Source organism: Orussus abietinus, unplaced genomic scaffold, assembly GCF_000612105.2.
Source record: "Orussus abietinus isolate OABI.00-Male unplaced genomic scaffold, Oabi_2.0 scaffold171, whole genome shotgun sequence".
Lineage (NCBI taxonomy): Eukaryota > Metazoa > Arthropoda > Insecta > Hymenoptera > Orussidae > Orussus > Orussus abietinus.
This window is the reverse complement of record NW_019394342.1, coordinates 5,404-20,707: the sequence shown is the minus strand read 5'-3', so window position 1 is coordinate 20,707 and position 15,304 is coordinate 5,404. Positions and strand designations below refer to the sequence as shown.

At 40.1% G+C, this 15,304-nt stretch overlaps 1 protein-coding gene across 12 annotated transcripts in view; it reads right to left on the bottom strand.

Moving 5' to 3' along the window:
* Positions 1 to 12,429, bottom strand: part of LOC105696123 (syntaxin-binding protein 5) — a 188,653-nt gene extending 176,224 nt beyond the window's left edge. For 7 of the 12 annotated variants that reach the window (XM_023431852.1, XM_023431856.1, XM_023431854.1 and 4 more), the window contains exon 1: positions 10,782 to 12,427. In XM_023431852.1, the coding sequence (XP_023287620.1) occupies positions 10,782 to 10,901 (120 nt within the window). In that variant the 5' untranslated portion in view covers positions 10,902 to 12,427. Of the gene's footprint in view, positions 1 to 10,781 lie in introns of all 12 variants that reach the window. The other 5 variants (XM_023431858.1, XM_023431859.1, XM_023431862.1 and 2 more) reach the window with 3 other exon arrangements.
* Positions 12,430 to 15,304: the final 2,875 nt, after the last annotated feature.

Here is a 15,304-nt window from a genome sequence, read left to right as displayed (position 1 = left end):
ACCGTATCTACACTCTTAAGAAAATTCATAAAATGCATGCACTTTTAGTACATAAGGTCGCAGTAAAATTATATTTTGATGTCTTAATCGCGAATTAGTACACATTTATTATAAAATCCATACACTTTTAGTATATAAGGTTGCAGTAAAATTATAAATTTGATGTCTTAATATGCGAATTTGTATACATTTATTATACAATTCTAAGTGAATTTACAATTTTATAACACCGTGTTGTAATTTTGTGAAATTGCGAAGAAAAATTATGAATTTGATATTCGAAAGTCATTTAGTACGCGTTGTTTCCAAGTTTTTTTAGACGAGTTTTTAATTTTATGAACGTTTGCATAAGTTTATTTTTAAACAAATTTAATCGAAAGATAACAAGTATCGGTGGTACTGGCGGAGAAGCATTGTAGCGACATTCTTAAGTACGAGAAATATTTAAATAGTATTTTAAAAAATTATTGCACAACATACCTGCTGCTTTTCCGGGAGTTTCGGGTTCGATACAACGATTATTGCAAAAAGATTTTTATTCGGCGTTTAAGGTAGGACTGTCTCTAAAATTGTCCTTGTACGTGCCCGGAACATATGTCAAATTTGTTTGTTTGCAAACAAAACATTTAATATCAAGTACTGATCAACACAAATTTATAACACATATGTACTAAATTTATAATATATGTTATATATTTTATTTGAAAATCTGTTATAAAATTAGTATACCATGTCTGAATAAAACCAACAAAAATGTTATAAAATTGTAACATTTTTATTTAACAGTGTAAATTTCATCCGTTCGTAATTTTACCTGTCCACCGTTAAAAAAATATAGTACTTTCCATTTCCTACATTTTTCTCAAAAGTTTCATTCAAACGTGGTATACTAATTTCATAACACACTCTCAAATGAAATTAGTATCACATATTATAGTACATAAGTGAATTAATTTTCCCTTAAATTTTCCCACAATCACAAGACGATGTTATAAAATTATAAATATTCTTAGATGTTCGCGATGTATACTACTAATGTGTGTTTAAAGGATTCATACACCCTATTAAAAAAAAAACATATTTGTTGGACGTTTCATTCAGACATGGTATATTAAGTTAATAACATATTTCCAACAAATTCATAAAATGTGTCATAAATTTAGTACACAAGTGTATTAATTTTTCCCCGCAATTTGACAAAGTTTGAATAACACTATGTCATCAAATTATAAGTTCCTTTAGAAAGTCTGTAATAAATGTATACCAATTCACTTTTGGGACTTTAAATTTATAATTCTCCTGCGATCATATGTACTAAAAGTGCAGGAGAAAAAAAAAGAAAAAAGAATTTTATGAATATATCTAACAATACAAGTGCCGAACGTTCCGCGAATTTTCTACACGGCCGCGAGCGCTTCGACGATATTATCCGCGAAAAGAATTCTCGCACGTAGGACAATTAGCGAAAACATTGCGGATGTTTCCTAGCAGCAAACTGGTCGTAAAAGTCGCCAGGACTTTTGTTGCTTCCTGGCCGGAAGTGCCAAAGAAAACCGGCGTTCCTAGCGTTAAAGAAATTTTTTATTATCCACGCAAATGCCCGCTGCGCTGTCGCGGGTTTTTCAAAATGGCGGCGTTTCAAGGGACATCGCGTCGTTCGGGGATATCCAGCCGTTTTATCAGCATCGCGTCCACGAAATGACCGTTCAGATTATCCATTTCCATAGGTTCTCGACATTTCCCCCGAATTTTGCCGTGCAACCCCACACAAGTCCTCTGCAGAACACTTCCTGCAGATTGCATCTATTCTGCCCGGCTAGTTTGTCGGGCAGTTGTATGAATCCCGATCGTTTTTACTGTGGCGGTCATAGCATACATATATATTAGAAGTTCTTCCTTCGACACGGGCCTTTGATAGCCCAGCAGTTATGCTCATCACTTATACCATGTAGTCTCTCGGAATCAAATCCCGCTCAGGAGAGATTTTTCGGTGTCTAAGGCAGGGTCTGCCTGATAGCCTTTCTGACGAGTCCACACAGGCAGACCCGGGACTAAACACAACAAAATGGGTACACACTACCATCACACCACACGTATACCAAAATTACAAATAGAATTGCAAAATGGGATATCCATACAACTGCTCACGTGAAAGAAGAAACGTATCCGAATGAAGTGATACTTGTCACGAACAAACAGAACTTGAATTTATTACAACATTAGATTGACGAATGACTTGTTGAATTTTCTCAGCTCTTCACGCGTGATTACCGATAACAGATGCAGAAGCGATGGTGAAGGCTGACGAGAGACTTTGTTGCAGTTTGTCAGCTCTTCACGCGTGACTACCGATAACAGTTACAGAAGCGATATTGAATTTTGTCAACTTTTCACGCGTGACTACCGATAACAGATGCAGAAGCGATGGTGAAGGCTGATGAGAGACTTTGTTGCATTTTGTCAGCTCATCACGAGTGACTACCGATAACAGTTACAGAAGCGATAATGAATTCTGTCAGCTCTTCACACGTGACTACCGATAACAGTTACAGAAGCGATATTGCATTTTGTCAGCTTTTCACGCATGAATACCGATAACAGTTACAGATGCGATATTGAATTTTGTCAGCTCTTCACGCGTGACTACCGATAACAGATGCAGAAGCGATGGTGAAGGCTGACGAGAGACTTTGTTGCAGTTTGTCAGCTCTTCACGTGTGACTACCGATAACAATTACAGAAGCGATATTGAATTTTGTCAGCTGTTCACGCGTGACTACCGATAACAGATGCAGAAACGATGGTGAAGGCTGACGAGAGACTTTGTTGCATTTTACCAGCACTTCACGCGTGAATACCGATAACAGTTACAGAAGCGATATTAAATTTTGTCAGCTCTTCACGCGTGACTACCGATAACAGATGCAGAAGTGATGGTGAAGACTGACAAGAGACTTTGTTGCATTTTGTCAGCACTTCACGCGTGAATACCGATAACAGTTACAGAAGCGACATTGAATTTTGTCAGTTCTTCACGCGTGACTACCGATAACAGATGCAGAAGCGATGTAGAAAACTAAATTTTACGAACGGATTTCGGAGGAAGGATATTGCTATTAATTGCAGAAAATTGTTATTAATTTAATATACCATGTACCATATACCTTGCTAAATTGGTAATTGGCCCGACTGGCCCAAGCAGGCAATAAGTCCCTTTCTGGAAATTTGTCTGACATTTCAAAAGCCTCGACGAATTTAAAGTACATTAATGTGGCGCACGAAACAGCATCCAGTCCTTCCCTATTTCTTTTTTTTTTTTTTTTTTCAGAAATGAAGAGGCAAGGGAAAACAAAATGGCACGCAAACACCGACGTAACTTCCATCGCTTTCGGATGTGCCCAGGAGAGTGGCGGGGAAGATGTTCCTCGCTTTCAGAAAATTTTACTACGAGCTCGAAACGGTTTCCCATGCAAATGGCCGGATCCGCAGGCGCAGGCTTTCAGGGTGATAACGTTACAAGAGCCGCGGTCATTCCGGAAAATTTCAACGTCTAATTAGCGCCGTTATCATTAGCCACCTATTTGAGCCTTTTTTAGGATTAAAGAAACACAGGCACGTGCGCTTCCAAAGTTACGACCTTTCCACGGAATCGTCTTGAACTTCCGGCTTCGTAACGAGAAAGTCACGTGATCCTCAATTTGTCCTGATAAAAAAAGAGTGGTATACGTTCCTACACGGAGAAAAGTAAACACTTAAAAGTTACAGATGCCAATCCGTTGGAAACTTCTGTTCTCGAGACAGTTAAAAGCTGTCCCATTAAACAATTAATTCGGCTAACTTTATTTTCTCACGTGGACAGGTAGCAGAAACATTTCTGTAAGAGCCATCTGTAAATGCGGATGAAAATTGATGTTAATGCTGACAGGAATAAAACTGGGGTACCTGAAGGATTATAAGATTGTAGGAGCAAGAAAAACTATCTGTTGATATTACGGATTCACTCTGTTCGAGTTATCGTTTTCGGAAAGGTTAAACACATTGGTAAGCGTTATGGATTAAATCTGAAGATTTCATACATTGAATCTGTTAAATTTTCAGATTTCTTGTGTAGAAGTACCATGGGTAAGTATTTAGAAAAACCTTTTTCACCAACGTCGATCGAGTTCCTCGATGTGTTTTACTTCACTGTAATACTTTATCCCAAATGCAACAATTGGATTTCATACTTTGTATAAATGGTACTAATAAATATTTTAAATGCTTCCTGTTTATGTAAAGTTATTAGACACATCGCAAAGAATCCTCCTGTGGAGTATGCCATGTATTAAAGTACAATACCCAATATAATTCGACACAGTCGTCAATATAAAAACGAACGTCAGCTACGTAGGTATTTAGAAAAAATTTTTCACCAACGTCGATCGAGTTCCTCGATGTGTTTCACTTCGCCTTAATATTTGATCCGAAATGCAACATTTCATATTTATACGTTAAATAAATGGCACTAATGAATATTTTAAATGGCTCCTATTTGAAAACGAACATCGGCGACGTAGGTATTTAGAAAAACCTTTTTCACCAACGTCGATCGAGTTCCTCGACGTGTTTCACTTCGCCTTAGTATTTTATTCCCAATGCAACAATTGGATTTCATACGTTAAATAAATGGCACTAATGAATATTTTAAATGGCTCCTATTTGAAAACGAACATCGGCGACGTAGGTATTTAGAAAAACCTTTTTCACCAACGTCGATCGAGTTCCTCGACGTGTTTCACTTCGCCTTAGTATTTTATTCCCAATGCAACAATTGGATTTCATACGTTAAATAAATGGCACTAATGAATATTTTAAATGGCTCTTATTTGAAAACAAACCTCGGCGACGTAGGTATTTAGAAAAACCTTTTTCACCAACGTCGATCGAGTTCCTCGATGTGTTTCACTTCGCCTTAATATTTTATTCCCAATGCAACAACTGGATTTCAGACATTAAATAAATGGCACAATTAAATATTTTAAATGACTCCTATTTGAAAACGAACGTCGGCGACGTAGGTATTTAAAAAAACCTTTTTCACCAACGTTGATCAATTTCCTCGATGTGTTTTACTTCGCCTTAATATTTTATTCCAAATGCAACAACTGGATTTCATACGTTAAATAAATGGCACAAATGAATATTTTAAATGCCTCCTATTTATGTAAAATTATTATACACATCGCAAAGGAACCCCCGTGGAGGTATCGACATTTTTCCCGTCAAACGGGACCACTCCATTCACGGTTGGATAACATCTCGAAGCGTTTGCAGCCCAGTACACTTGCACAGTACCCTGCACTTGGCCGTGCAAAAAATTCATGGAACGTTCGGCACTTCGGTTACGTGGACGGCTGAATTATTTAAGCGGAAAAGAGCCGAACAAAAATCATTAGGAGGCATTTCGGAGCCGGCGAAACGAGCGTTTCTTCCGGCAGGGTACCTCGCCAAAGGCAAAACCGATCCATCTCGCGGAGGAAATATTTCCTCCTTTATCGGGAGGAAGAAATATTTCCGAGTTCCTCCGAAATCTCCTAAAAGCGAGGGACGGTTTCCCCTGCACTTTCCGGCATCGCGAAGCGATAAAAGTCCCGCCAACTTTTCCGACTTGTTCGTTTCCTCTCTTTTTTTTTTTTTCTATTTCCCCCTTCCTTTTTGTACGCGCGAACAAACATCCCTAATGTTGCCGTTAATGGCCCGACATGGGAAAATTCAGGGCCGAATAAAATCTCCAAGTTTTCCGCCGGGTTTGCCCGAGGACAATGCCGACCACCTGAACATACGACAACTTCGCGAAATGCCGGAAAGTTCAAGTAAGTGTATGTCCGAGTTCCTCGAACGTACCTAGCTCGGATAATTGTCGAAGGATCTACGGATTCTCCCGAACGATGATCCCATTTTTCAGCGTCAAAACGGCCGCCACTTTTCTCACGACTAAATTTTTAGATCCACTTCCACGAAAACAGGCCAACTTCTCCAAAAAATTAAGTCATCTGTTAATGTCAACGTCGACGGAAACGTAAACCTGCCGATTTGTCGAAACTTCCGTTAATAATTGCGACTGTGTCTCGCTGGATTCAAAAATTCCAAAATTCGAGACATACTAGAAATTTGAGGAAGTTTCACAAGTGATCGCTGAATTTTGTGGCCTAGTTTTATAAGGGTCAACTTTTGGGAAAGTAAAGAGATTTCGTAACGTCGAGCGGCATCCTCAACATTGGAAACGTAATTTCCTGGTTTTCTGTCATAAACTGCTTGGTTTAGGTAAAATAGGTGATAAGCCTCATAAAAACGCGAAATTACCCAATTCTGATGTACATACATCTACGGTATCCTCTACTTTAGAAACGTAATTTACTGGTTTTCTTCGGAAAACTGCATGGTTTACGTAAAACAGGTAAACAACCTCATAAAAACGCGAAATTACCTAACCCTGATGTATATACATCTACAGCATCTTCTCTAGTGGAAACGTAATTTCCTGGTTTTCTCTGATAAACTGCTTGGTTTAGGTAAAATAGGTGATAAGCCTCATAAAAACGCGAAATTACCCAATTTTGATATACGTACATCTGCGGTATCCTCTATTTTAGAAACGTAATTTACTATTTTTCTCCGGAAAACTGCTTGGTTTAGATAAAATAGGTGAAAAGCGTCATAAAAACGCGAAATTACCCAATTTTGATGTTCATACATCTGCGATATCCTCTATTTTAGAAACGTAATTTACTGGTTTTCTCCGGAAAACTGCTTGGTTTAGGTAAAATAGGTAAACAACCTCATAAAAACGCGAAATTACCTAACCCTGATGTATATACATCTACAGCATCTTCTCTAGTTGAAACATAATTTCCTGGTTTTCTGTGATAAACTGCTTGGTTTAGGTAAAATAGGTGAAAAGCGTCATAAAAACGCGAAATTACCCAATTCTGATGTACGTACATCTGCGGTATCCTCTACTTTAGAAACCTAATTTATTGGCTTTTAATGGTAAACTGCTTGGTTTACATAATATACGTCAAAAATTTCGAAAAACGCGAAATTACCCAACCCTGATGTACATACATCTGCGGTAATTTACTGATTTTCTCCGGAAAACTGCATGGTTTGCGTAGAATAAGTAAACAACCTCATAAAAACGCAAAATTACCCAACCCTGATGTATACACATCTACAGCACCTTCTCTAGTGGAAACCAAATTTACTACTTTTCTAAGATGAACTGCTTGGTTTACGTAATGTACATAAAAAAGTCTCATAAAAAGCGCAAAATTACATAATTCAGATGCACATATATCTGCGATATCCTCTACATTGAAAACGTAATTTCCTGGTTTTCCATGATAAACTACTTGGTTTACGTAACATACATCAAAACCCAAATAATAAAACGCGAAATGACCCAATTCCGATGTACATACATCTGCGGTATCCTCTACTTTAGAAACGTCATTGACTGGTTTCCTCCGGTAAACTGCTTGGTTTACATAAAATAGGAGAAAAGCCTCATAAGAATGCGAAATTAGCCCAATTCTGATGTACGTACATTTGCAGTATCCTCTACTTTAGAAACGTAATTTACTGCTTTTGTAAGATAAACTACTTGGTTTACGTAACATACATCAAAACCCTCAGAAAAAAAACGCGAAATTACCCAATCCCGATGTACATACATCTGCGATATTATCTACAATAGAAACGTAGTTTACAGGTTTTCCACGACAAACTACTTGGTTTACGTAACACACGTCGAAAGCCTCATAAAAACGCGACATTACCCAATTCCGATGTACATACATCTGCGGTATCCTCTACATTGAAAACATAATTTACTGGTGTTCTCCGGTAAACTGCTTGGTTTACGTAAAATAAGCGAAAAGCCTCATAAAAACGCGAAATTATCCAATTCTGATGTACGTACATCTTCGGTATCCTCTACTTTAGAAACGTAATTTCCTGTTTTTCTCTGATAAACTGCTTGGTTTAGGTAAAATAGGTGATAAGCCTCATAAAAACGCGAAATTACCCAATTTTGATATATGTACATCTGCGGTATCCTCTATTTTAGAAACGTAATTTACTATTTTTCTCCGGAAAACTGCTTGGTTTAGGTAAAATAGGTGAAAAGCCTCATAAAAACGCGAAATTATCCAATTCTGATGTACGTACATCTTCGGTATCCTCTACTTTAGAAATGTAATTTCCTGTTTTTCTCCGGTAAACTGCTTGGTTTACGTAAAATATGTAAACAACCTTATAAAAACGCGACATTAACCCAATTCCGATGTACATACATCTGCGATATTATCTAGAACGGAAACGTAATTTACAGGTTTTCCACGATAAACTACTTGGTTTACGTAACATATATCAAAACCCTCATAAAAAAGCGCGAAATTACCCAATTCCGATGTACATACATCTGCGGTATCCTTTACATTGAAAACATAATTTACTTGTGTTCTCCGGTAAACTGCTTGGTTTAGGTAACATCCCAGGTAGAAATTCATGATCGTCACATTATGCGGGAAATCGGTTTACAAACAATTTACGAACTATTTACTGCATGAAATGTCCGCAACATATGTACGCGTATTGTACAATAGATTTGAAGAAAAGTTTGCGGTAAATTTGCGACGCCACGGCTCAAATATGAGCAACGACACGCTGCAATTGTATATCGGCAATATAATTTATGCGGGAGATAAATTTAGCTATACATATGCGTACAAACGTTGAGACATTGCATGCACTTAACTTTGTTTCACATTTAAGGGTTTTTGGCTCGTTATTGTGTACTGCAGATGTGAGTTCCAAATGAACACTTATAAGCAACATCCTCATGACTCATTTCATGATCTTCTATGAGGCAAATTTCATGAAAATTTTGCATCACTGTTTATGTAGGATAGGTTAGAAACTTCATAACTCATTTCATGATCGTGTATGAGGCAAATTTCATGAAAATTTGGCATCACTGTTTATGTAGGATAGGTGAGAAACCTCATGACTCATTTCATGATCGTCTATGAGGCAAATTTCATGAAAATTTTGCATCACTGTTTATGTAGGATAGGTGAGAATCCTCATGACTCATTTCATGATCTACTATAAGGTAAATTTCATGATAATTTTGCATCACTGTTTATGTAGGATAGGTGAGAATCCTCATGATTCATTTCATGATCTACTATGAGGTAAATTTCATGAAAATTTTGCATCACTGTTTATGTACGATAGATTAGAAACGTCATGACTCATTTCATGATAGTCTATGAGGCAAATTTCATGAAAATTTTGCATCACTGTTTATGTAGGGTAGGTGAGAAACCTCATAACTCATTTCATGATCTTCTAAGAGGTAAATTTCATGAAAATTTTGCATCACTGTTTATGTACGATAGATTAGAATCATGACTCATTTCATGATAGTCTATGAGGCAAATTTCATGAAAATTTTGCATCACTGTTTGTGTAGGATAGATTAGAAACTTCATAACTCATTTCATGATCGTGTATGAGGCAAATTTCATGAAAATGTTGCATCACTGTTTATGTAGGATAGGTGAGAATCCTCATGACTCATTTCAAGTGATGCAAATTTCATGAAAATTTTGCATCACTGTTTATGTAGGATAGGTGAGAAACCTCATAACTCATTTCATGATCTTCTATGAGGCAAATTTCATGAAAATTTTGCATCACTGTTTATGTAGGATAGGTGAGAAACTTCATGATTCATTTCATGATCTACTATGAGGCAAATTTCATAAAAATGTTGCATCACTGCTTATGTACGATAGGTGAGAACCCTCGAAAACCGGGAAATTCCTGAGCCCTGACCGTTACGCACCGCTGAGAAACGGCAAGACAGCGACACGTGCGTGAACGTAAACAGATCGAACGGCGGAGTGAAACGGAGGTCGCGGGAGTAAATCGCGACGACGAGTTTAGACTCGCCTAAGGGGGCGACTCGTGGCCAGAGCCCGGGTATCTCCCTCACGGTGGGATTTGCGAAAACCGAAAAGCTCCTTCGATCGGGCTCGGGAAGAGCCTCCGGCTGAACGGCCCTGGCGTCAAATCCCGCAAACCCCCGTGACCGGGGGATCAGGTTGTCCTCGAGGAGTCCCGAAATGGCCCGGTCCAAATAATCCAGGTGCTCGAGAGCGCGTCCTCGCATTAGCAGCGTCCGTCGCCATTTTGGACCCGTTCCCGTCGAAATTTCCTTCGAATATACGATATATCCCCGAAAGCGTTCCTCCTCCGCGTCCCCGAAACAATTAACAATAACGATAAGTTCATACAAATGAATTTCAGGTCCATTCGAACGATACCACACGATACCACGTACGCCTCCACCGAAAGTCCGGACAGGGTTTCGACCTCTGCAAAGAGAACAGGTCGAAACGTGAAATATGAGAGAAATTGTAAGAACAACGAGGCTCGAATGCTTCGTTCCGTTTGTCTCTCGACCTCGTAGAAAGAGACCGTTACCGTGTCGTGCGATAGTCGCATTCCTTCGGGCCGCGACGTCACGTACTCGCGCCACGCTGGCGAGTCCCCGTCCGGTTTAGCCCCCGCGAGATAAGAACTTCTCGACGCTTCGAAAACCCGGGAGATTCTAAAAGGAAGACGGGCAACCTTGCCGCGCGACAGGTCCCGGGTCCGCAATCGGCGACCGATTGACCCAGAGAGGCGACATCTCCTAGCGGAGTCGCGCGAGTGGGAAAACGCGGCCTCACCTTTTTCGCCTGAAAGTGGTCCGGCCTGAGGTTCTCGACGATCTCCTGCTCGGGCTTAACCTGTTGAGCGACCGAGGAGCGGAAGCCGTCGAGGACGCCCTTGAAGGTGAACTTCTTCATCGCGTCGGCCGGGATGACCCGCGACGAGGAGCGTCGGCCGCCTCGCGGTGTTGCCTCCTCGGGGTCGGCGGCGGATCTCGGCGGGTCGCGACGGGTCGCGACGGGTCTCGGCGGGTCTCGGCAAGTCTCGGCGGGTCTCGGCAAGTCTCGGCAGGTCTCGGCGGGTCTCGGCCAGTCTCGACGGGTCTCGACGATGGTGCGCGGCGTTGCCGTCGGTCCCGGCTCTCCCCCGCGGGGCGACGTCGTCTCGCCCCGGCCGGGTCCTCGCTGGGCTCTCGACTTCCCTGCAGCCGAGCGAGTCCTACATTTTGGAGGAGGCACGGTGACGTCACCGCGAGCCGCCAGCCGCGTCCGGGATCGGGATCATTTGTGCCGCCGAGCCGCCGAGGACGAACGCGCCAACTCTCTCCGCCTGTCTTACGGCCGAGCGGGAGCTGCGTGCCGAGTGTTTTCGTAGCTGACAGCAATGCGGTGTTGTTTAATCGTGTCAGATCAATAACTGGCAACAGGCTCGTGTGTGGACCCTCGCGAAGTCGAAGGCTCTACGCGCATGGAGCGCCGGGAGCGACTGCGAGCTCTCCGCGCCGCGGCGCCACCCTCGACTCTGCCGCTGTGATCGAACGCCGCGCGCCGCCAAATTCGAATCGCGCGCCGCCTGCTGCCATCTGTGGCGAGGGCGCCCAACTACCGCCCCTTTCGACCAGGGCTGGGTAAGTCAAATACCCTAGGTAATTTACCTAGTTTTTTTACAGTCATTTACTAGGTATTTTGCTTTACGAATTTCATACGTTAGGTAAATTACACGAATAGGGGACTTTACGTTTTTGCGGTTTTTATTCCCGATACGCTTAAAATTCAAAATTATCCATGGAATGTGAAGCCCAGATATTTTTAATGTTCGCTCCAATTTGCCATTACTATTTATTCCTTTCTTTTTTTGGCTAAAATGTTTATTTACAAGTGGCGTATACTTTGACCGTTTTGAAAAAGTGAGGTTACAGTACCGCCATCTTTGTCCTGGAATTTATTGGCTATTTTACTTGGATTTTACGTAAAATACTTCCCTTACGTATTTTACGTAAAACACTGCGAATTACGCGTCACTGCCCAACCCTGCTTTCGACTTGGATTGGCTAATTCCGCGGTTTTCGAGGTTTTTCGCGTACATTACGTAAATCAAGTAGTTTACCGTAGTAAACGTAGAAAAACAGGAGAAACGTATCAAATATGGCGGACAAGACAGACGTAGGGCGTGCGGTATCCGCTAGGTTATAAACATCCATCTTGCCTATTTGTTTCATCCCATAATTTACTTTTTGGTCTTCCACCTTTACACATTTTGATACAAATATCGGTTACGAATCTTACAACTTCAAACAGCCGCTACCAGCCGTTATAAACAAACGTCGAATGTACATATATGCATACATTTGAAATTTCGAAGGCTGATTTCGAATGTGCGCGGATTTGTGGATGCGTAAAGCGCAATCCCCTTAATAGCCAAGAGAATCTCTCTTACAAGGAAGGTACCTGAGGTGTCCCCCTCCGATTTTGTTCATTTTTAAACATGTTATAGAGGACTACAATCTAAGGGACCCGTGTTTTTTTTTTTATCTGCGGATAAACACTTTTAGGGGGTGAAATCAGGCTTCAAAGTTGGCCGTGCAAGAGGGTGAGTTGGCTGTTCATATAGAAGCACTCGACCTATTTTCATGAAACAACCGTCAAAATGTAGAGAATGAAGAATTATGAAACATTAATTTGGAATTTTTCGAAAAAATTCATTTTTAAAGGGTGAGCCACCCGTTTGAGTACTTCTTTTACCCCTTACGCGAGCAGCAATTGCTCCATCCAAATGAAACTTGGTTAATTTATAGACCAGAACAATAGAAAAAATGTTTCATTTGGATGGAGCAATTACTGCTCGCGTAATGGGTAAAAGAAGTATTCAAAGGGGTGGCTCACCCCTTAAAAATGAATTTTTTCGAAAAATTCCAAATGCATGTTTCATAATTCGTCATTCCCTACATTTTTACGGTTATTTCATGAAAATCGGTCGAGTGCTTCTATATGAAACAGTGAACTCACCCCTTTGCACGGCCAACCTTGAAGCCCGATTTCACTCCCTAAAAATGTTTATCCGCCGATAAAAAAAAAACACGGGTCCCTTAGATTTTAGTCCTCTATAACATATTTAAAAATAAACAAAATCGGAGGGGGACACCTCAGATACCTTCCTTGTTAGAGGTAAGTAGGTGGACTCTCATTGGTTATTGACGATATTGCGCATGCGCTTTGCACATTTAGTTTGGGGTAATATACTTCGGGCTTGCGTAGAAAACTAGGGACGTATTATACGATGTAATATACGTGTAGAAAACCACGTATATTACTTAAAGTGTTATACTTACCCAACCCCGATGTATTCGCAAAGAATTAAGAAGTTCCATAGAAGCCCAGATCCTAGGTTAGCACTTGATGCTCTAATGCCCGATTCCAACCTCAGTTAAATCATTGATTACCTAATCGTAGGTTAAAGTTAACATCTAAGTTAATCAGGGATTAAAAGCTTAAATGTCCCACTACATTTATTTGGAACGTGATTAACTAATCGTATACCCCATTCGAAGTAAGTTGAACTGCCGATGAACGCGTTCGTTTGATTAAGGTGAAGTGAAACACGTCGAGGAACTTGATCGACGTCGATAAAGAAGATTCTTCTAAATGCCTACGTTGCCGACGTTCGTTTTTATATCTACAGCTGGGTCGAATTATATTGGATATTGTACCAAATGGCATACTCCAGCTGTCGTTTTCGTACAATAAATATCAAGAAATCGAAGTAAAACTCCAGAAATCCTCTGGATTCATGCTTTCTGGGGCCCTAATTGACTGCAGAGGGACACCCTGGTCAATGAAATGTTCACTACGAGACCTCGTATTCCCATCGTTTTGGCATAGAAGCGCATACAACACTTTTTTTGCCTTTATCCCGTTCAAATGCGAGGTTATCGATTACCAGAGTGTTCTAAATTGTCGTAAAATTGTCCTGACCCTTTCGATTCTCATCTCAGAGCCTTCGATAATTGTATATCGATCGAAATATGAGAGCTCGACGCCATTTTGGTTCTGGTCTGAACTGAGGTAACAATTTTTTTTTAAATATCCAAATTTTGAATGTGTCAGGACAATTCTTAGATGATCAGGAGTGACGTGTCAAAGTTTCGGACAGTTTTGTCTAAAACCCTTAAAAAAAAAGTGTTGTATTCGAATCGACTGATTTGAAGGGTGTTTCACTTCACCTTAACTGATACTCTGATCTACTGGAAAGCAAGATAGAAGCATCTTTGTCAAGACACCAAATCCCCCTAGCTTTATGCAAGAACTTATTTGACAGATGCTAGCCATATGAAGTAAAGTTCTTTGTTAAGAATTAATATAAAATCTTTTCAAGCGTACTTCGATCATTAAAAAATTGTAAATAAAGGTAGAAACGTCTGCATCCGTTTCGCCATAAGGTATTACTACGTATTCGATCTAATCCATGCTTTCCTCACGTTTATGCAGTTTTTAGGTTGAAATTCGATTAACTGAAGCTAAACGATCAAATTTGTCTGGTTGATCTAAACGACGGTTAATGGAAATTAACCTGCCGTTAAAATGTGGTGGAACGTGCAACTTATTGTAATCGAGGATTAGCTTTTTGACCGAGGTTGGTGAAACCGGGTATAAAAGTTGGCTAACAAACCAGGAGTAGGGATAAAACAGAGATAGCATGTTTGACAACGGTATCTCACATACCGGAGGAAGAAAGACGCATATCGAAAGGCGAGCACTGTGTGAGATAAAGAAGGAATGCAATCCGCTATATATTGCCGTAAGATTAAGAGAGATGGAGAGATGATTACAGCGTCGCCATCTGTTGGTTAAAGTATTATTTATCGAGCATCAACGCCAGTATTCTGGGCTTTTATGGAGACCTTTTTTTTTTTTGGTATCCGCTAGGTTGTAAACGTGTTTTAGCACACACGTAAACAGAGTTGGTTAGTGACTCGTAATTCAAAGCTTTTTAGTACGTAAAATGTTACGTAAAATACTTAATGGAAGTTAAGTATTTTACGTAACATTCAAGTAAAATACCTAACAAAGATGGCGGTGCTGTAACCTCCCTTTTTTAAAGTGGCTAAAGTATAAATCACTTGTAAATAAACATTTTAGTCAAAAAAAAATAAAGGAATAAAGAATAACTGCAAGTAGGAGTAAACAAACCATTAAAAAGATCTAGACTTCAACATTTTAGTTTTCTATACGTTCGTGACAATGCACATCAGTTTGTATGACCATTAGAAACAGGAACAGGAAATCCAGAAACATAAAGACCCATATTCATGTAATTTACATCA